Source organism: Pleurodeles waltl, chromosome 9 (assembly GCF_031143425.1).
Source record: "Pleurodeles waltl isolate 20211129_DDA chromosome 9, aPleWal1.hap1.20221129, whole genome shotgun sequence".
NCBI lineage: Eukaryota > Metazoa > Chordata > Amphibia > Caudata > Salamandridae > Pleurodeles > Pleurodeles waltl.
In genome coordinates this window covers 21,984,444-22,007,936 of record NC_090448.1, presented here as the reverse complement: position 1 = coordinate 22,007,936, position 23,493 = coordinate 21,984,444, and the positions used below count along the sequence as shown (strand labels likewise).

Below are 23,493 nucleotides of genomic sequence, written 5' to 3'. Positions count from 1 at the left end.
CTTGAAGCTGTGGGACCTCTGGTCTGGGTGTAGACTCCAACAAACATGATGCCACTGTCTCCCTCTCTGAGATTAAAGAGCCATAAACAGCCAACTTTTCACAGAGGAGAGCCGGCACATGACAACCCCAGGACTTCTGCACTCTTCTGCATCTTACCACTTAATCATTGTTGGCCATCATCTTGAGGTAGCCGCCCATCTGTGACAATGTTTTGAGTATGTCTTATAGCGACATCCAGGACCAGAAACCACTTAACCACACTCAATACAACTACAAACAAATCTACACTGTCCCCCCACCTGTGCAAGTGATGGGATCCTCCGGCAGACTATGGCCATATATTCCACAAAATATCCTCACCCAACTAGTTGTATAGTGCTGAATCCAGGGCCCGACAGGGGAACTAAAAGCAGCACTGGCAAAATGCTCAAATCAAGCCCAGCTCCCTTAGTCACCTTGCACAATCTATCTATTTTCAACCGTCCATTCTCTTTCTCCTCTTCCCTACACTGCCTTGTCTCCATGTGTGGGTTATATGTATATATATATATTTATATATATATATTTATATATATATATCCCTCTCTCCCTCCCTCCCTCCTGTGCCTGCTGCAAGTAACCTGGGAACTAAGGGAAGGGACAGAGCCACCTGGAGCGGCCCTGCACTTTCAAAACCGGCCTCAGAGTCACCTGAGGTGGGAGATAAATTCTGCTCCGCCGGTGAAGTACACAGGGTTTTGGCCACTTGTCTGGCCAAATTCCATACTCCGCATCTTGGTGGAGTGTTTTTTCTTACGTGCGTCTTGCCAACCAGCACAAGCAAGAATTGGCATCCCCAGTGCGATTTTCAGATGCTAGGAGGGCACATGGCATGATGTTCAGCTGAGCCGCAACAAAACCAACTCGAGCAGCATTGCCCTCTGACATGCCATGTGGTGCCATCCGTGCTGATTTCTCAGCGGAGAACAAAAAAGTCTGCATAGGAAGCGCGGTGTACCAATTTCCATCCGTTTGCAGATTCTCATGGAGTTTTTATGTAACTCTGCACAATTCCACGGAGTGAAACTCTGCGAGTTCCACCTGCCTCTATGAGGCACCAGCCCACCAGGTAAATGCCCGGTAGACTAAAAGGCCTGTCCTGCCATGGCTGAATCATGGCGTGTTTCTAAACATTCTGGAGTTTAACTTACAAGGGGTCTGCACTGCTGCAGTGTCACTTTTTTAGATGCTTCGGTGGAACAGGCCTCTCAATCGTATCTATGAGGTGACACAAAACTGCCCGGCGTGGCTTTGCATGGCCTCATAGAGATGGAGTCAGGCAAGACTGCGCAAAACGCTGCGTTTCCTTACTCTGCATCAAGGAGGCGTTGCGTGGGAGTTCCCACACAACACCCATGGATTTTGAAGCTGGCCCAGATTTTCAAGAGCCTGTTAGCCTTTGGCAGTACCTAAACCTTACGCCTCCCAGAGCAAGCATAATGGGGAAAAAGATGATCATTTCTCCATGTTTTTTCCACTTTCCATGGGTGCTGCATCTCGCAGCACACATAGAACGAGAAAAACACCTCCATGGATTATTTTTGTGCAGGAAGGTGTCCCTACTTCCACAAAAACAATCCTGACAACAATGCAGACACCCTTGCACCATGTTGCAATAGTGCCAGCGCTGGTGCCAGGCACCAAAATGTGCAAAGGCGCTGGCTGAAAGGGCAGGAATGCAACGTTTCTCTTAGATATGATGCATCCCTGCCTTCAGATCTGGCGCATGGCAGCTCAGCAAAAATACCTGCGGCGCTGCTCTACGCTAAATCTTTGTGAATGAGGCCTCTCTTTTTAACTAGTCAGGGCACAGCAGCACAGGGAGCCCTGAAACTGCTAAATGAAATCAAGGACTGTGAATTTTACCTGTGGACAGCTGCCTATGCACTGGGAAAACTTAACTTTTGGAAATGTTTGCTGTAATTTGGTGTCACCAATAAGTGTCCCCCTACGTCTGATGCCTAACCTCCCTTTATGGAAGCGCTGCCTTTCTTGGAAGCCAGGCATGGACGAGCTTTCTAGTGTCACTGCACAGTCATTACATCACATTCCCTTGCTACGTCATAGCAGTGACAGGCTCTTCACTCACAACCAACATGGCGCCGGCCTCCTTCCATGGCTGTCATTATTAGTGCTGGAGTCGAGGACATTGAGGGGAACCCTAACTAGTTATGTCTTTTCCTTGCATGTCTCTCCTTACTATGGGAGCTCTCGGGCACCTTTGGTAAGTCATTACCGCAGCCCTTCCTCTCTATATGATGTCAACGATTGACAAGAATTAGGAATATTGCAAGGCCTTTCGATTTAGACATGTTTTCATTCTATTGTTCTTGTATGGGCATTTAATTATTCAATGTTTCTATATAGCGACGCATGTCTCCTGGTTACTTCAGTGCGCCTTGAGAGGTGAGAGAACCGGAGAAGAATATGGCAGAAAGAGCTATAGCGCCAACTAGACCGGAAGCAGTAGAAAGCGGTATAAGCAGAGGGTCTCCGGGTCTGTCCACAGAGGGGGTGTCTGAGAGCACGGCCAGCTCCCTGAGGCCCTTGAAAGCGCTTTATAGCATCACATTGTGGTCTCGCGTGACCCCTGGACGTGACCACGTGAGAGGGTTTCCTTTATTTAAGCTCTTTCTCTCTCTGGATGGTCTGTGCGTGACTGGTGGCCCGTGAGAGCTCAGGGCCCAGCTCCCTAAGGAGTATTTTAATCCTCAAGGGTACACCAACGCTTTTCGTACTAAGCTCTTAAGCGAGGTGCACATGTGGGGTATTTCTGTGCATAACCCCCACCTCGGGTGCGAGCTGAGCATCTCCACGTGGCAGGAATAATCACACATCAAAAAGGATAAAACCTGGCACCGGACGGGTCAGATTTACTAAGATTTCATGCAGTGTCAACATTTTCTGTGCTGTGTGAACATTAAAGCCCATATTTATGACTTGTGTGGCGCAGGGTGGCGCAGTAGGTCACCGTGCTGTGGTGCGTCACAGGGAAAGGGCAGGAATGCGTCATATTTATCCAATACGGTGTATACGTGACCTTTCTCACTGTTCTGGTGCGGTTTCGGCAGCCTAGCACCTACGCAGCCACCCTTGCACCATGGAGCACGGATGCCTCAGTTGCATGCAGGATTGTTTTTGTGCTCAAAAGCTATCCTGACAGGCATTTTCCTCCTTCTATGTGTGCTGCGGAATGCAGCACCACACACCTCGTTACGCCTCTCCTGGGAGGTGCATCTTTTTGTCGCATGTCCAGTTTTGCTATTCTGATAAACCTGGAAATACGTCAAAATCCATGGTAGTTGTACGGGGACACCCACACAACGCCCATGGAACGCCTCCCTGGCACAGAGTAAGGCAACATAGTGATTTGCGCTGCCGTGCCTTACTCCATATCTTTGAGACCATTCAAAGCCGTGGCTTCGGAAATATGACTTAGTGGTTTGTGCCACGCATGTACCATGTTGCGTGGTGCAAGCATGGTGCAAACTGCTCATAAATATGCCCCTAATATGGCAGCACATCACCCTCACCACAAAGTTTGTCCTGCTGGTAGTGTCATCCTCTGCACTTCTGCACAAACAGGGCGCCTTGCACAATGCACGTCCTTGCACCATGGCTCAGAGGCAAGTGTGCTGTATAGTGTAGGACTTCTACATAGACTTCTAGTGCTGATTCCTACTCATAGAAAAACAGAGTTGGTTCTAATGCAAAGAATGTGTGGTGTGCGTACAGCACACAATCTGCTAGTTTCTGGGACGAATCAATAACTCCCTTGTTTGCACCTTCTTCTTTGGTGCCTTTGGTTTAATACAAAGCTTGGGCTGGCTAGCTTAGAGGGTCGGGCTTTTGTCCATCAAAACAAATGGTATATGTGTTGATTCACCCCCTTAATGCAAAAGGACTAGAACATCTTCCTGGCACAAAAGACATTTTGACCTGGAAAGTAAATCACAGATGTCGATTTGTTTCACTTTGCATCATGCCAGTGCAAAACCTTAAAAATCAAGGCCGATGCTGACTGAGGTCATAGGTTCACCTTAAATATAATACAGTACAAAGGGATTTGTAGAGTGCGTGGCTACTGCTGAGAGAGCTTCCCGGCATTAACATCAGGACTGCCCTATTGCAAGGAGAGGAGTTAAGCATTGAACAGGTGAGTCTATAGGCCGTTACTGAAGACCTTTTCTGAGGGCACCAGGCAAAGGCTGGACGCAAACGTATTACTCAGCTTATCCGTCAGGAAAGTGAAGGACCTCCCGCCTCAGCTGGCCCTGTGGATCCCGGGATATGCAGAAGTCTCTGGGTGTTACGCTTGATGGATCTGCTCTGGTGGCTGGCCTTCAGTCTACATCTTAAGTACAGAGGTCCCTTGTTATCCAAGGCTCTATAAGCAAAAATGAGTGCCTTAAAGTAGTGCCTGCTCACAGGGAGCCAGGAAATCTGGCGGCGATATGCCGACACCGATTGCCGCATCGGGATCTGATGAATAAGGTGTGCGGCGACGTTCTGTAAAACCGGCAGCCGTTGCAGAAGATACGACGGCAGGCCCAAATAAAGACAGTTGGCGTAGTGCAATGGAGAGGTGACAAGAGCATGGACAACAGTCTTACGGGAAGATTCAGGCATCAAGTGGAGCATTCTTCTCAAAGACTTCAAAGTGGCAAAGCAGCTAGCGGAAACTGATTTGACCTGTGGCGCAAACGATAGTGTTGAGTCGACTTTGATGCTCAAATTCTTGATACGGGCGAAAGGGGCAGGGGAAGCCCTCAGCTTGAATGGCCACCAGTTCAGAGGGTCAGGGATCATACCTTTACCAAAGAAAAGAATTTAGGTTTTATCAGAATTTAGCTTGAGACAACTTTCGCCCATGCAGTCGCCAACTGTTTTGAGGCAGTCCTTGAAGGGGTTAAAGGCGTCCAAGGCTCCGTTCTGGAAAGAGAGCATCAGCAGCGTATCATCGGCATATGAAATTATCTTCAGACCCTGCTCTTCAACCAGCTTGGCCAAGGACTCAAAGTAGACATTTAAAAGCGTAGGGCTCAAAGCAGAGCCCTACGGTGCCCCGTACGTAAGTAGTCTATAGTCCGAGAGAAAGGGAGAGAGAAATTCCGATTGAGACCTCTCCTCCAATTGTGATTTAATCCATGCCAGCCCATTCCCTTGAATTCCTTTCCTATCTATTCAACAGGGTGGGATGCAAGACTGCCGAATGCAGAAGACAAGTCTAAAAGAATGCTCATCGCAGATGCACCCAGATCAAGGTTGGATTTAATGAATTCTGCAGCCTTCAGTAAGGCGGACTCAGTACTGTATCCTGACTGGGTATCGTGAAGGAGGGTGTAGGATCCAAGAAACATACAAATATGCGTATTGACCTCCTTTTCCAGCATCTTGATTGGTGACAGGAGGGAGATGGGTCTGAAGTTGCAGAGCAACTGAGGATCTGCGTTGGTTTTTATTAGCAGAGCCCACATATCAATACAACTATACACACACGTTCTTCAGACTCCAACTGAGACATAATAAACTGTTCCTATCAACCAACAAACATAGAGTGTTCAACACAAAGAGACCAAGAGTACTAACTAGCAGTGGGCAGCTGTGTGTGATTTGCATCAGCCGAGCACGTGCGTCAGTGATCACCAGAGGTGCGAGCTGATGTGCACGAGGAAGTAGAGCATGAAGCACACGAGGGGGACACTAGTGATGCACCTCAGTGGAGCACTGAAGGATGCATCTGATGAGGCACTGATGGATGCACCTGAGGGGGCACTGATGCATGCCCCTGTAGGAGGCACTGATGCATGCCCCTGTAGGAGGCACTGAATGATGCACCTCAGGGAGCACTGAATGATGTAACTAATGAGGCACTGAAGCATGCACCTCAGGGAAACATTGAAAGATGCACCTGAGTGGGACTGAATGATGCACCTGATGAGGCACTGAAGCATGCACCTCAGGGAAACATTGAAAGATGCACCTGAGGGGTACTAAAGGATGCACCTAATGAGGCACTAAAGCATGCACCCCTGAAGGCACTGATGCATGCAATTCTAGGCGGCAATGAATGATGCATCTAAGAGGCATTGAAAGATGCACCTGATGAGACACGGAAGCATGCACCTCCAGGAGGCACTGAAAAATGCACCTCAAAGAGGCACTGAAGCATGCACCTCAGGAAGGCACTGAAGGATGCACCTGATGAGGCACTGAGGGGTGAACCTGATGAGGCACTGAGAGATGCACCTAATGGGGTACTGAAACATGAAACTGAAGTCACTGAGGTATGCACCTGATGGGGCACTGACAAATGCACCTCTTGGAGGCACTGAAGCATGCACCTCACAGAGACACTGAAAGACGTACCCGAGGGAAACACTGAATGATGCACTGGATGAAGCACTGTAGCATGCACCTCCAGTGGGCACTGAAGCCTGCGCCTGATGGGGCAATGATGCATGCCCCTCAGGGAGGCACTGAAAGATGCACCTGTGGCTCACTAATGGATGCACCTCAAGGAGGCACTGAATGATGCACCTGTAGGGCACTGAATAATGCACCTGATGGGCCACTGAAGAGTGCACCTGATGGGGCACTGAAGGGATACACCTCAGGGAGGTACTGAAGAATGCATTTCGTGAGGCACCAAAAGATGCACCTGAGGGACATTGAATAATGTACGTCAAGGAGGCACTGAAGCATGCACCTCAGGGTGGGACTGAAGGATGCACCTAATGAGGCACTAAAAGATGCACCTGATGAGGCACTGAAGCATGCACTGCACCTCCAAAAGACACTGATGCATGCACTTCTAGGAGGCAATGAATGATACTCCTGAGAGGCATTGAAAAGATGCACCTGATGAGGCACTGACGCATGCACCTCCATGAGGCACTGAAAAATGCACCTGATGTATACTGAGGGATGCACCTGATGTACAATGAGGGATGCACCTGATGGGGCACTGAAAGATGCACCTCTGTGGGGCACTGAAGGGTGCATTTGATGAGGTACTGAAAGATGCACCTGTGGGGCACTGACAAATGCATCTCAAGGAGGCACTGATGCATGCACCCCAGGGAGGCACTTAATGATGCACCTAATGAGACACTGAATGATGCAGCTGATGAGGCACTGAGGGATGCACCTGATGAGGCAGTGAGGCATGCACATTATGAGGCACTGAAAGATGCACCTAAGGGGCATTGAAGGATACACCTGATGAGGCACTGAAGGATGTACTTGATGAGGCACTGAAACCTGCACCCCTAGAAGGCACTGAATGATGCATCTGATGGGGCACTAAAGAATGCACCTTCAGGAGGCACTGAATAATGTACCTCAGGAAGGCACAGAAATGTGCACCTCAGTGGGAACCAAATGACGCACCCGAGGGTCACTAAAGAATTCACCTCCAGGAGGCACTGAATGATACACCTGAGGGGAACTGAAGTATGCAACTGAGGGAGACACTAAATGATGCACCTCAGTGAAACCGAATGATGTACCTGAGGGGCACTGAAGGATGCAGCTGATTGAGCACTGAGGCATGCACCTGATGGGGCACTGAAGAATGTACCTCCACGAGGCACTGAAAGATGCACCTCAGGGAGGCACTGAATGATCCACCTGATGGGGCTCTGAGGCATTCACCTCTAGGAGGCACTGAAAGATGCACATCCAGGAGGCATTCTGGGGAGCACTGACTGGTGCACCTGAGGGGAACACTAAATGATGCACCTCTGAGGAGCACTGACTGGTGCACCTGAGAGGAACACTGAATGATGTACCTCCAGGTGCACTGAAAGATGCACCTCAGGGGAGGAACTGCAGAAAGCACTCACAGAGAGGCACTGAAAGATGTGCCTCAGGAATGCACTGAATGATGCACCTGCAGGGTGGTGGTCTTCCAAGTACCCGGGTAGGTGCATCAGCTGGGACACACCATCGGGTAAGTGACCAAGAACCAGTCTGATATCTACGTCCCCCGCGTGGCTTTCTAAATTAGGGTCACAAGTGTAACAGTACTGACTACATTCCTAAGACATTGGATGTAAGTCTAGTGGACAGTAACTATTCTTGTTTTATTCTTCACTGAGGTAGGGGTTCACTTTTCTCTTGCTTAGGATGGGAACTCGACCACAAGAGAAGATTAGGTAACAGGCATATGGTCCTGAAGAATTCCAGGCCAATAGGTTTTTGTTATAGAAAAATATCTTTTCTTAGTTTATTTTAAGAACCACAGGTTCAAATTCTACATGTAATATCTCATTTGAAAGGTATTGCAGGTAAGTACTTTAGGAACTTTGAATAATCACAATAGAATATATACTTTTTACATAAAACACATTTAGCTGTTTTAAAAGTGGACACAGTGCAATTTTCACAGTTCCTGGGGGAGGTAAAGTAATGTTAGTTCTTGCAGGTAAGTAAACCACCTACGGGGTTCAAATTGGGGTCCAAGGTAGCCCACCGTTGGGGGTTCAGAGCAACCCCAGAGTTACCACACCAGCAGCTAAGGGCCGGTCAGGTGCAGAGTTCAAAGTGGTGCCCAAAACGCATAGGCTTCAATGGAGAGAAGGGGGTGCCCCGGTTCCAGTCTGCCAGCAGGTAAGTACCCGCGTCTTCGGAGGGCAGACCAGGGGGGTTTTGTAGGGCACCGGGGGGGACCCAAGCTCACACAAAAAGTACACCCTCAGCGGCACTGGGGCGGCCGGGTGCAGTGTGCAAACACGCGTCGGGTTTTCAATAGGTTTCAATGAGAGACCAAGGGGTCTCTTCAGCGATGCAGGCAGGCAAGGGGGGGGGCTCCTCTGGGTAGCCACCACCTGGGCAAGGGAGAGGGCATCCTGGGGGTCACTCCTGCACTGGAGTTCCGATCCTTCAGGTGCTGGGGGCTGCGGTTGCAGGGTCTTTTCCAGCCGTCGGGATTTTAGAGTCAGGCAGTTGCGGTCAGGGGGTGCCTGGGGATTCCCTCTGCAGGCGTCGCTGTGGGGGCTCAGGGGGGACAACTTTGGTTACTCACAGTCTCGGAGTCGCCGGAGGGTCCTCCCTGAGGTGTTGGTTCTCCACCAGTCGAGTCGGGGTCGCCGGGTGCAGTGTTGCAAGTCTCACGCTTCTTGCGGGGATTGCAGGGGTCTTTAACTCTGCTCCTCTGGATACAAAGTTGCAGTCTTTGTTGAACAGGGCCGCTGTTCTCTGGAGTTTCTTGGTCTCTTGGAAGCAGGGCAGTCCTCTGAGGATTCAGAGGTCGCTGGTCCCAGGGAAAGCGTCGCTGGAGCAGTTTTCTTTGGAAGGCAGGAGACAGGCCGGTAGGACTGGGGCCAAAGCAGTTGGTGTCTTCTTTCTTCTTCTGCAGGGATTTTCAGCTCAGCAGTCCTCTTCTTCGGTAAGTTGCAGGAATCTGAATTCTTAGGTTCAGGGGAGCCCCTAAATACAAGATTTAGGGGTGTGTTTAGGACAGGGAGGGCAGTAGCCAATGGCTACTAGCCCTGAGGGTGGCTACACCCTCTTTGTGCCTCCTCCCAAGGGGAGGGGGTCACATTCCTATCCCTATTGGGGGGATCCTCCATCTGCAAGATGGAGGATTCCTAAAAGTCAGAGTCACTTCAGCTCAGGTTGCCTTAGGGGCTGTCCTGACTGGCCAGTGACTCCTCCTTGTTTTTCTCATTATCTCCTCCGGCCTTGCCGCCAAAAGTGGGGCCATGGCCGGAGGGGGCGGGCAACTCCACTTGCTGGAATGTCCTGTGGCGTTGGAACAAAGGGGGTGAGCCTTTGAGGCTCACCGCCAGGTGTTACAGCTCCTGCAAGGGGGAGGTGATAGCATCTCCACCCAGTGCAGGCTTTGTTACTAGCCATAGAGTGACAAAGGCACTCTCCCCATGTGGCCAGCAACATGTCTCGAGTGTGGCAGGCTGCTCACCACTCAGCCTACACAGGTAGTTGGTTAAGGTTTCAGGGGGCACCTCTAAGGTGCCCTCTGGGGTATATTTCACAATAAAATGTACACTGGCATCAGTGTGCATTTATTGTGCTGAGAAGTTTGATACCAAACTTCCCAGTTTTCAGTGTAGCCATTATGGTGCTGTGGAGTTCGTGTTTGACAGACTCCCAGACCATATACTCTTATGGCTACCCTGCACTTACAATGTCTAAGGTTTTGCTTAGACACTGTAGGGGCACAGTGCTCATGCACTGGTGCCCTCACCTATGGTAAAGTGCACCCTGCCTTAGGGCTGTAAGGCCTGCTAGAGGGGTGACTTATCTATACTGCATAGGCAGTGTGAGGTTGGCATGGCACCCTGAGGGGAGTGCCATGTCGACTTACTCGTTTTGTCCTCACCAGCCCACACAAGCTGGCAAGCAGTGTGTCTGTGCTGAGTGAGGGGTCCCCAGGGTGGCATAAGCTATGCTGCAGCCCTTAGAGACCTTCCCTGGCATCAGGGCCCTTGGTACCAGGGGTACCAGTTACAAGGGGCTTACCTGGATGCCAGGGTGTGCCAATTGTGTAAAACAAAAGTGCAGGTTAGGGAAAGAACACTGGTGCTGGGGCCTGGTTAGCAGGCCTCAGCACACTTTCAAATCAAAACATAGCATCAGCAAAGGCAAAAAGTCAGGGGGTAACCATGCCAAGGAGGCATTTCCTTACACAACCCCCCCCCCCAAACGAAAGAGGATGAGACTAACCTTTCCCAAGAGAGTCTTCATTTTCTAAGTGGAAGAACCTGGAAAGGCCATCTGCATTTGCATGGGCAGTCCCAGGTCTGTGTTCCACTATAAAGTCCATTCCCTGTAGGGAGATGGACCACCTCAACAGTTTTGGATTTTCACCTTTCATTTGCATCAGCCATCTGAGACGTCTGTGGTCAGTTTGAACTACAAAGTGAGTACCAAAGAGGTAGGGTCTCAGCTTCTTCAAGGACCAAACCACAGCAAAGGCCTCCCTCTCAATGTCACTCCAACGCTGCTCCCTGGGGAGTAACCTCCTGCTAATGAAAGCAACAGGCTGGTCAAGGCCATCATCATTTGTTTGGGACAAAACTGCCCCTATCCCATGTTCAGAGGCATCTGTCTGCACAATGAACTGCTTGGAGTAATCTGGAGCTTTTAGAACTGGTGCTGTGCACATTGCTTGTTTCAGGGTGTAAAAGGCCTGTTGGCATTCTACAGTCCAGTTTACCTTCTTGGGCATTTTCTTGGAGGTGAGTTCTGTGAGGGTTGTCACTATGGATCCATATCCCTTCAAAAACCTCCTATAGTACCCAGTCAAGCCAAGGAATGCCCTGACTTGAGTCTGGGTTTTTGGAGCTGCCCAGTCCAGAATAGTCTGGATCTTGGGCTGGAGTGGCTGAACTTGGCCTCCACCTACAAGGTGTCCCAAGTAAACCACAGTTCCCTGCCCTATCTGGCATTTGGATGCCTTGATAGAGAGGCCTGCTGATTGCAGAGCCTTCAAAACCTTCTTCAGGTGGACCAGGTGATCCTGCCAGTTGGAGCTAAAGACAGCAATATCATCAAGATAAGCTGCACTAAAGGACTCCAAACCAGCAAGGACTTGATTCACCAACCTTTGGAAGGTGGCAGGGGCATTCTTTAAACCAAAGGGCATAACAGTAAACTGATAATGCCCATCAGGTGTGGAGAATGCTGTCTTTTCTTTTGCTCCAGGTGCCATTTTGATTTGCCAGTACCCTGCTGTTAAGTCAAAGGTAATTAAGAATTTGGCAGCACCTAATTTGTCTATCAGTTCATCAGCTCTAGGAATGGGATGGGCATCTGTCTTGGTGACAGAATTAAGTCCTCTGTAGTCCACACAAAACCTCATCTCTCTCTTTCCATCTTTGGTGTGAGGTTTGGGGACTAGGACCACTGGGCTAGCCCAGGGGCTGTCAGAGTGCTCAATTACTCCCAACTCCAGCATCTTGTGGACTTCCACCTTGATGCTTTCCTTAACTTGGTCAGACTGTCTGAAAATTTTGTTTTTGACAGGCCTGTCCACATCATGGGTACACAGGTGTGTCTGACCAGGGGTTAGGGAAAAGAGCTCCGCAAACTGCTGCAGGACCTTCCTACAGTCAGATTGCTGTTGGCTAGAGAGGGTGTCTGAATAGATCACTCCATCCACTGAGTCATCTTTAGGGTTTGATGAGAGGAGATCAGGGAGAGGTTCACTCTCAGCTTCCTGATCCTCATCTGTTACCATCAACAGATTCACATCAGCCCTGTCATGGAAGAGCTTAAGGCGGTTCACATGGATCACCCTCTTGGGGCTCCTGCTAGTGCCTAGGTCCACCAGGTAGGTGACCTGACTCTTCTTCTCTAGCACTGGGTAAGGGCCACTCCATCTGTCCTGAAGTGCCCTGGGAGCCACAGGCTCCAGAACCCAGACTTTCTGCCCTGGTTGAAATTCAACCAGTGCAGCCTTTTGGTCATACCAAAACTTCTGGAGCTGTTGGCTGGCCTCAAGGTTTTTACTTGCCTTTTCCATGTACTCTGCCATCCTTGAGCGAAGGCCAGGTACATAGTCCACTATGTCTTGTTTAGGCTCATGAAGAGGTCTCTCCCAGCCTTCTTTCAAAAGAGCTAGTGGTCCCCTTACAGGGTGGCCAAACAGAAGTTCAAAGGGTGAGAACCCTACTCCCTTCTGAGGCACCTCTCTGTAAGCAAAAAGCAGAAATGGTAAGAGGACATCCCATCTCCTTTTGAGTTTTTCTGGGAGCCCCATGATCATGCCCTTTAATGTCTTGTTGAATCTCTCAACAAGGCCATTAGTTTGTGGATGATATGATGTAGTGAATTTATAAGTCACTCCACACTCATTCCACATGTGTTTCAGGTATGCTGACATGAAGTTGGTACCTCTGTCAGACACCACCTCCTTAGGGAAGCCCACTCTGGTAAAGATACCAATGAGGGCCTTGGCTACTGCAGGGGCAGTAGTCGACCTAAGGGGAATAGCTTCAGGATACCTAGTAGCATGATCCACTACTACTAGGATGTACATATTTCCTGAGGCTGTGGGAGGTTCAAGTGGACCCACTATGTCCACACCCACTCTTTCAAAGGGGACCCCCACCACTGGAAGTGGAATGAGGGGTGCCTTTGGATGTCCACCTGTCTTACCACTGGCTTGACAGGTGGTACAGGAGACACAAAACTCCTTAACTTTCTGGGACATGTTGGGCCAGTAGAAGTGGTTGACTAGTCTCTCCCACGTCTTGGTTTGTCCCAAATGCCCAGCAAGGGGAATATCATGGGCTAAGGTCAGTATGAACTCTTTGAATGCCTGAGGCACTACCACTCTCCTAGTGGCACCAGGTTTGGGATCTCTTGCCTCAGTGTACAGGAGCCCATCTTCCCAATAGACCCTATGTGTTCCAGTTTTCTTGCCATTGGACTCTTCAGCAGCTTGCTGCCTAAGGCCTTCAAGAGAGGGACAGGTTTCTTGCCCCTCACACAACTGCTCCCTTGAGGGTCCCCCTGGGCCTAAGAGCTCAACCTGATAAGGTTCTAACTCCATAGGCTCAGTTCCCTCAGAGGGCAGAACTTCTTCCTGAGAAGAGAGGTTCTCTTTTTGTTGTTGTGTTGCAGCTGGTTTCCCAGCTGGCTTTCCTTTTCTCTTGGTAGGCTGGGCCCTTTTTCCAGACTCCAGCTCTACTTTTTCACCCTGAGCCTTGCACTGTGCCCTTGTCTTGACACACACCAGTTCAGGGATACCCAGCATGGCTGCATGGGTTTTCAGTTCTACCTCAGCCCATGCTGAGGACTCCAGGTCATTTCCAAGCAAACAGTCTACTGGGATATTTGAGGAGACCACCACCTGTTTCAGGCCATTGACCCCTCCCCACTCTAAAGTTACCATAGCCATGGGATGTACTTTAGTCTGATTGTCAGCATTGGTGACTGGATAAGTTTGTCCAGCCAGGTATTGACCAGGGGAAACCAGTTTCTCTATCACCATGGTGACACTGGCACCTGTATCCCTCAGGCCTTCTACACTTGTCCCATTAATTAAGAGCTGCTGCCTGTATTTTTGCATGTTAGGAGGCCAGGCAGCCAGTGTGGCTAAATCCACCCCACCCTCAGAGACTAATGTAGCTTCAGTGTGACACCTGATTTGCTCTGGGCACACTGTTGATCCCACTTGGAGACTAGCCATTCCAGTGTTAGCTGGAGTGGAGTTAGAAGTGGTAGTTTTCTTGGGACAGGCCTTGTCTCCAGTTTGGTGTCCAGGCTGATTACAGCTACGACACCAGGCCTTTTTGGGATCAAAGTTTTTACCCTTGTACCCAAAATTGTTTTGTGAAGAGGCTCTGGGCCCACCCTCCTGTGCAGGTTTTTGGGGGCCTGAAGAAGACTCTTTACTATTTTTGTTTTTGGATGTCTCAACACTCTTCCCCTGGGGAGGCTTTGTGACCCCTTTCTTTTGGTCACCCCCTGTGGTAGTCTTGGTCACCCTAGTCTTGACCCAATGGTCCGCCTTCTTTCCCAATTCTTGGGGAGAAATTGGTCCTAGGTCTACCAGATGCTGATGCAGTTTATCATTTGAACAATTACTTAACAGGTGTTCTTTCACAAATAAATTGTACAGCCCATCATAATTATTAACACCACTGCCTTGAATCCAACCATCCAGTGTTTTCACTGAGTAGTCCACAAAATCAACCCAGGTCTGGCTCGAGGTTTTTTGAGCCCCCCTGAATATAATTCTATACTCCTCAGTGGAGAATCCAAAGCCCTCAATCAGGGTTCCCTTCATGAGGTCATAAGATTCTGCATCTTTTCCAGAGAGTGTGAGGAGTCTATCCCTACACATTCCAGTGAACATTTCCCAAAGGAGAGAACCCCAGTGAGATTTGTTCACTTTTCTGGTTACACAAGCCCTCTCAAAAGCTGTGAACCATTTGGTGATGTCATCACCATCTTCATATTTAGTTACAATCCCTTTAGGGATTTTCAACATGTCAGGAGAATCTCTGACCCTAGTTATGTTGCTGCCACCATTGATGGGTCCTAGGCCCATCTCTTGTATTTCCCTTTCTATGGCTAGGATCTGTCTTTCCAAAGCCAATCTTTTGGCCATCCTGGCTAGCTGGATGTCCTCTTCACTGGAGTTATCCTCAGTGATTTCAGAGATGTTGGTCCCTCCTGTGAGGGAAGCAGCATCTCTGACTACTATATTTGGAGACAGGGCTTGAGAGGCCCTGTTCTCCCTAGTTAGGACTGGTAGGGGGGAATTTCCCTCCAAGTCACTATCTTCATCCTCTGTGTTGCCATCCTCAGAGGGGTTGGCCTTTTCAAACTCTGCCAAAAGCTCCTGGAGCTGTAGTTTGGAAGGTCTGGGGCCCATTGTTATTTTCTTTATTTTACAGAGTGACCTTAGCTCCCTCATCTTAAGATGGAGGTAAGGGGTGATGTCGAGTCCCATCACATTCACATCTGTACTAGACATTATGCTTCTAAAAGTTGGAATACTTTTTAAGAATCTAAAACTAGTTCTAGGTTCTAATTCAAACTTTCACAAAACTTTTAAACTCTAAAAGGAAATGCTAACAGGGACTAACACAAGGCCCTAGCAGGACTTTTAAGAATTTAGAAAAATAGTTCAAATTGCAAAAATCAATTTCTAATGAAAATTTTTGGAATTTGTCGTGTGATCAGGTATTGGCTGAGTAGTCCAGCAAATGCAAAGTCTTGTACCCCACCGCTGATCCACCAATGTAGGAAGTTGGCTCTGTATGCACTATTTCAAAGTAAGGAATAGTATGCACAGAGTCCAAGGGTTCCCCTTAGAGGTAAGATAGTGGCAAAAAGAGATAATACTAATGCTCCATTTTGTGGTAGTGTGGTCGAGCAGTAGGCTTATCAAAGGAGTAGTGTTAAACATTTGTTGTACATACACACAGGCAATAAATGAGGAACACACACTCAGAAACAATTCCAGGCCAATAGGTTTTTGTTATAGAAAAATATATTTTCTTAGTTTATTTTAAGAACCACAGGTTCAAATTCTACATGTAATATCTCATTTGAAAGGTATTGCAGGTAAGTACATTAGGGACTTTGAATAATCACAATAGCATATATACTTTTTACATAAAACACATTTAGCTGTTTTAAAAGTGGACACAGTGCAATTTTCACAGTTCCTTGGGGAGGTAAAGTAATGTTAGTTCTTGCAGGTAAGTAAACCACCTACGGGGTTCAAATTGGGGTCCAAGGTAGCCCACCATTGGGGGTTCAGAGCAACCCCAGAGTTACCACACCAGCAGCTCAGGGCCGGTCAGGTGCAGAGTTCAAAATGGTGCCCAAAACTTCAATGGAGAGAAGGGGGTGCCCCGGTTCCAGTCTGCCAGCAGGTAAGTACCCGCGTCTTCGGAGGGCAGACCAGGGGGGTTTTGTAGGGCACCGGGGGGGACACAAGCTCACACAAAAAGTACACCCTCAGCGGCACTGGGGCGGCCGGGTGCAGTGTGCAAACACGCGTCGGATTTTCAATAGGTTTCAATGAGAGACCAAGGGGTCTCTTCAGCGATGCAGGCAGGCAAGGGGGGGCTCCTCGGGGTAGCCACCACCTGGGCAAGGGAGAGGGCCTCCTGGGGGTCACTCCTGCACTGGAGTTCTGATCCTTCAGGTGCTGGGGGCTGCGGTTGCAGGGTCTTTTCCAGCCGTCGGGATTTTAGAGTCAGGCAGTCGCGGTCAGGGGGAGCCTGGGGATTCCCTCTGCAGGCGTCGCTGTGGGGGCTCAGGTGGGACAACTTTGGTTACTCACAGTCTCGGAGTCGCCGGAGGGTCCTCCCTGAGGTGTTGGTTCTCCACCAGTCGAGTCGGGGTCGCCGGGTGCAATGTTGCAAGTCTCACGCTTCTTGCGGGGATTGCAGGGGTCTTTAAATCTGCTCCTCTGGATACAAAGTTGCAGTCTTTGTTGAACAGGGCCGCTGTTCTCTGGAGTTTCTTGGTCTCTTGGAAGCAGGGCAGTCCTCTGAGGATTCAGAGTTCGCTGGTCCCAGGGAAAGCGTCGCTGGAGCAGTTTTCTTTGGAAGGCAGGAGACAGGCCGGTAGGACTGGGGCCAAAGCAGTTGGTGTCTTCTTTCTTCTTCTGCAGGGATTTTCAGCTCAGCAGTCCTCTTCTTCGGTAAGTTGCAGGAATCTGAATTCTTAGGTTCAGGGGAGCCCCTAAATACAAGATTTAGGGGTGTGTTTAGGTCAGGGAGGGCAGTAGCCAATGGCTACTAGCCCTGAGGGTGGCTACACCCTCTTTGTGCCTCCTCTCAAGGGGAGGGGGTCACATTCCTATCCCTATTGGGGGGATCCTCCATCTGCAAGATGGAGGATTCCTAAAAGTCAGAGTCACTTCAGCTCAGGTTGCCTTAGGGGCTGTCCTGACTGGCCAGTGACTCCTCCTTGTTTTTCTCATTATCTCCTCCGGCCTTGCCGCCAAAAGTAGGGCCATGGCCGGAGGGGGCGGGCAACTCCACTAGCTGGAATGCCCTGTGGCGCTGGAACAAAGGGGGTGAGCCTTTGAGGCTCACCGCCAGGTGTTACAGCTCCTGCAAGGGGGAGGTGATAGCATCTCCACCCAGTGCAGGCTTTGTTACTAGCCACAGAGTGACAAAGGCACTCTCCCCATGTGGCCAGCAACATGTCTCGAGTGTGGCAGGCTGCCCAAACCACTCAGCCTACATAGGTAGTTGGTTAAGGTTTCAGGGGGCACCTCTAAGGTGCCCTCTGGGGTGTATTTCACAATAAAATGTACACTGGCATCAGTGTGCATTTATTGTGCTGAGAAGTTTGATTCCAAACTTCCCAGTTTTCAGTGTAGCCATTAGGGTGCTGTGGAGTTCGTGTTTGACAGACTCCCAGACCATATACTCTTATGGCTACCCTGCACTTACAATGTCTAAGGTTTTGCTTAGACACTGTAGGGGCACAGTGCTCATGCACTGGTGCCCTCACCTATGGTATAGTGCACCCTGCCTTAGGGCTGTAAGGCCTGCTAGAGGGGTGACTTATCTATACTGCATAGGCAGTGTGAGGTTGGCATGGCACCCTGAGGGGAGTGCCATGTCGACTTACTCGTTTTGTCCTCACCAGCACACACAAGCTGGCAAGCAGTGTGTCTGTGCTGAGTGAGGGGTCCCCAGGGTGGCATAAGCTATGCTGCAGCCCTTAAAGACCTTTCCTGGCATCAGGGCCCTTGGTACCAGGGGTACCAGTTACAAGGGACTTACCTGGATGCCAGGGTGTGCCAATTGTGTAAAACAAAAGTGCAGGTTAGGGAAAGAACACTGGTGCTGGGGGCTGGTTAGCAGGCCTCAGCACACTTTCAAATCAAAACATAGCATCAGCAAAGGCAAAAAGTCAGGGGGTAACCATGCCAAGGAGGCATTTCCTTACAAGGACTTTCTAATATGCAGTATTTTTCTATGTTTATACTATTTTGACAAGTCGACCATCCGACACCAGCATATTGTACTCCTGTTGTCAAAGTACCACTCGATAGGACTAGCACTTAGGACATACACAACTCACTTCTTGTGCTGCAAGAAGCTGAAACTCTTGCTGCCGTCGATGTCTTTGGCCCAGGTCAGGGCCATGTTGAGCTGTATTGTATTCTGGAGCTTATAGATTCATTTTTCATGTAGGATGTTGGCTTGAAAAGTGAGTCACACATTTCAGCATATGTAGAATAATATCCTAGTAGGGTATATGGCCAAACAGCAAAGGCGGAGTCTGTGGTGCACCACAGGACCTTCAAAAGGTCTTTAAAAAATAACCACATATTTTACTTCCTCAGCGTCGAATTATCACCTCCACATCATTTTCTTTAAGTAAGCATTTTGTTTTGTAAGAAAGCTCAGACTTCACTTTAGGCACCAAGGTATATTTGATGATTTGGGCTTCAGCGGGGGAACCACAGAGGACTGTCACTGGATATATCTTGGAGTAAATTACAGTTTTCTTCTTGGCCCATGTTCAGATGGTGAGGATTGATGGGTCACCTCATGGCAGAAGCTGCGTTGCATTTTCTCAGCATGGGTGATGCTCAGAGAGTGCTATGCAATTGTTCTGGTAGCTTAGTTCCCAACTCTGCCATACAGCCTAAAAAAAATAAAAAATAAAAAACACAAACACACACACACACACACACACACCACACCACACCACTCTTGCAGGTGTTCGTGGTCTGTGTTCAGGTCTCATACTATCCTCTCTCTGCAGCAGCAAGGGATTATGGAGGCCACAGAGAGCACAAACACCACTACCCTCCAATTGACTAGGAGCCAGTTTGTAGGGCATGGTTGTAGCAATCCCTGGCCTCTACCCCACTGCTTGTCACTGTTTGTGTCTGCAAACCTCAGAGATGTCTGGCCTATTGCCAACGCTAGCAAGACAGGGGAGCCGCAGAGGGTGATCTGCATAGAATCTGTAGCCGTTGACAAGAATAAATGCCTGTTAGGGAGCTTTTATGTGTTGGTTCATTGCATGTGGAGTTTGGATGTCTAAGAGCCTTGTTGGTACCTATGTTTGTCTTCAGATCATCCTCTAATCTCACTGATCGCCCTCTTCCCTGGCACTGTACCCTTGCATTGAGTGACCACCCTCTTTTGTTCCCCCCTCTAGTTGATGGAGCTGAAGTGGAAGGAGAGCAGGCTCGTCAAGTCGCTGGAGAAGCTGAAGGAGCAGGAACTACTCCAATACAACCCTATCAACTGGAGCGGCACCTTGAAATGAACCATGGAGACCCTCCAGCACATTCATCTCATCGCTTTCTGTGCAATGTGGCCCATCCTTCCACTGTTAGATAGTCAGAATAAAAAGATTGAGTCGAACACAAGACCACATTTCTCCAGTCTTGTTCTTTGTGTTGTCATTGGTTCCACAACGCTTGCTCACCGTGGGTGGAGATTTGATGAAGAGGATCCCATAGGATTGCAGTCAAGAGAAATCAAATTGGTCACAAATTCATCACTGGAACATTTCTGCTAGGATTTTCTTTCCTGAATCCTGACTTGCTCAAGGCTGCTAATTTGAAGATTTACTGCGTCAATTCCATTCCGTAGGTATTACCACTACATAGAATTCTACTAGGTATAGTAGCATTTAATTTAATTTTGCTGCTCTCTAACTTAATTTATAGATACAGGCTCATTTATTTTATTTAAATTAAATAAGTGACAGTTACTTGTTCAATTAATTTTCTTTAAATTACATTAGTTAAGGGTTAAGGTAAATATTTAACTTAATCTAATGTAAAGTAGCTAAGGCTTGAGGTAATGGGTACATATTTCAGTTAGGGTACATTATTTAAATGCATTTAATTTTAACTAATTAAGAGGCTGGCAGTAGTTATTTAATATAAATTAAAGGTTCAAAACTTAAATTAATTAAAATTAGATCACTCAAAATTAATCAAGGACTATGTTTTCTGAACTTTCATTTATTTTAAATTGATTATTGGTTAGGTTTAGGATTGGCATTAGAGTTAGTTTAAGGTTACTATTTATTTAAAAGAATTAAAATACATAAAGAAAGAAAGGGTATTATGGTTAAATTACTCTATGGTCGTCATAAATGCGAGGTTACACTAGTAGCAACATTCATTTAATTAGTTTTAGTGATAGGATTACAGTTACAGTTTGGGTTAAGGTAATTAAATAATTCAATTACATTTAAATTAATTAAATAAATATAAATGAATGAAATTAAATTTGCTTTAATTTAAAAACTTTGGGGTCTTGGTTTTGAAGTAGTTAAAAAATAGATGTTAAACCTACCATAGCTATGTAGTAGCTGTCAAGAAAGTAGCATTGACATAGCTGTACCTTGAAAGAAATGGACCTTGAGGGTGTAACATAACCATTTCCTCACGCTTAAGCTTCAGCCAAAATTATAACACCCTGAGCTGTGATGGAGCCTTCTCGGACGTTGGCCCGGATTCACAAAGGTTTTGCATTGGGTTAGTGTTACGTTCTTTAATGCTAAACCGACGCTGAACCTTTTTGAGGATTCACACGCCAACGCAAATTGGTATTTGCATTGGTTTGTATGGGAAAGTAACGCAAAGCAGAGCAAAAGGATGCTGTGCATTACTTTGTGTCAAAGGGCGCTACATGGGTGGTACATGGGCCTTCCTGTGTTACCACCCATGCCTTTTGATGCTAAACCCTATTCTCAAACATTAGTACACAAGGTTTAGCACTAGAAATTAACGCCGCTGAAAAGCAGATATTAAACAAAGAAATTGTTTCATTTCTCTGTGCTTTTCTAACTTTGCATGTGTGCTGCACTGAACAGCACACATACAAAGTAGGAAAAACTTTTTTTGCTTGTCTAGGCACAGTATTTTGTACAGGAAGGGTATCTTCCTGTACGAAACCTATGCTAGACTCAGGCACACACGCTAGCACTATGGCGCTGAGGTGTGCGTGGCACTCGGCAGCTAAAATCAGCACCGTTGCTAGGGAGAGGGGTGCAGAGTGCCGTATCAATGTGAATATGGCGCTCTCCTGCTCTCGCCTTGTCACGCAGGGCAGCATTTTTGACTGCTGCAGTGCTTTGCCAGACACTTTTAAGAATATGGGCCTTTGTTTGGTGGACTCCAGTGGGAAGGGGTCTTGTAAGAGACAAGCAGGAATCTTCATAACGAGCCCCATCCAGGTGGCGTGAAGGAGATGCCAAAGATATCCTCACTGTCACAAAATCTCCTCTCGTGATATCGCATTCATTAACTGACTCCATGATAGCTATCAGGAATACTTAACCCTGCAATCATTGATCTTCTGCGAAAAGTTGCTCCAGCGAAGGTCCGAACGCTCTATTGATAATTATGGGTAGCCGATAAATTCTGCTCCACCAGCAGAGTTTTGGCCACTTTGCTTTATGCATGTAACGCAGAGCTCCAGCTAAATTCCGTCCTGTGGCTGTGACCGTTTGCATGGGGAAAGCTGCTGCTCTAGTAGAAAATCTACTCGAGCAGCAGCGAAACCAACTCAAGCAGCAGCGCCCCCTGGTGCGCTGTGTGGTGCCATCTGCGCTGATTTCTCAGTGCGAAACAAGCTCCCGGCACTAAAAATCAGTGCCTCCATTGTGACATGCCGATTTCCGCCCGCTTGCGGAACTCCGCTTTATCTTGAAGACTTTTTAGGTAACCCTGTGGAATTCCGTGGAGTAAAACTTTGTGAGTTCCGCCCACCCCAAATTAATTAAAACCCTAAGACATTCCATTATCAACGCATCCTTTAACAAACATAAAGCTACTCCCTGGCATACACTGAGCCCTGCAAGGGTAATTGCAACACTAATTTCATCCAAGAATGTGAACGCCCACTCCATCAGTAATATTGGCCCAATTAAAACTCTTTTTAACTGACCTGAACTGGAATGCATGTACATAAACTGGTTACTTGGCTGCCATACATTGTACCCCTGTAGGTTTATTGTACTTTTAAGGCATGCCATAGGTGTGGCAGGAGCAGAGTGCAGTGCATGGAGTACCACTTGTAACTGGTCGAACTACCACCCCGACCAGGTTAATGTCTGCAGGTAGAATTATTTTGCTGTCTGTGGATTCTGTCTGGTACTGGATAAAACAGGGTAGTAAAGCCTCTTGCTGAGATGTGCAGCAATAAACTGTAGCTCCTAAAGGTAGCCTCCGCACAGGGTGCGATTGTTTTCCTTGTCTGTCTCTCTTGTATGGCTGTTAGTTGAAAGGGCTCTTTCTACAATAGCAGACAGTTCCCCCTTTATACATAGTGTACCATGCTGGCTCTTAAACCAGTGCTGGTCTGTCTCTGAACGTGGACTTTTAGGGCAGAGTTATCAAAAAGTCACACAATGCATTGCAGTAAGACAACGTGCTGTGTTGCACTGCATGAGACAGAGAGCAGAAATGTGCCATATTTACTAAGATACAGGCAGGATTGTTTTTGTGCAGGAAGAAACAACTTCCGGCACAAAGATAATTCTTTGAGGCATTTTCCTCTTTCTACGTATAGTGCAGAATGCAGCAACTGTAGAAAGAGGAAACAATAAGGAAAAATATTGCTATTTCTCCTAATTATGCCTCTGTGAGGAAGGTGTACCATTTTAACACAATCCAAGATTCATTAACCTTAGTAAATCTGGGATTGCGTGAAAATCCATGTGTAATTTCATGGGAACGAACATGCTCCACCGACGGAACGCCTTCCCAATGAAGAGTAACGCAACACAGCAATTTGTGCATTGCGTCGCCTTGCATGATGCAATGGCAATGCAAGCCCTTTGTAATTCTAGGCCTTGGTTTCAGTTGAACACGACATCCGCTCTGAAGACAAGTACATGATTTCTCTCACACGTTCTATTGAGAAGCCTTCAGTCTTTTCACTCTAGACATAAAGAACATGAACAACGGCATTATTTCCAGGTTGAATGGAGGTAACACTGTAGAAGGTTTTGTAGAGCAACTC

The 23,493-nt window shown here is 47.9% G+C and overlaps 1 protein-coding gene across 1 annotated transcript in view; it reads left to right on the top strand.

The window, feature by feature from the left end:
• The window catches only part of LOC138258569 (uncharacterized), a 104,194-nt gene extending 84,314 nt beyond the window's left edge, over positions 1–19,880 (top strand). Inside the window, exon 7 of the mRNA XM_069205939.1 lies at positions 19,667–19,880. Coding sequence (XP_069062040.1) covers positions 19,667–19,777 — 111 coding nt within the window. The 3' untranslated portion in view covers positions 19,778–19,880. The remainder of the gene's footprint in view (positions 1–19,666) is intronic.
• Positions 19,881–23,493: the final 3,613 nt, after the last annotated feature.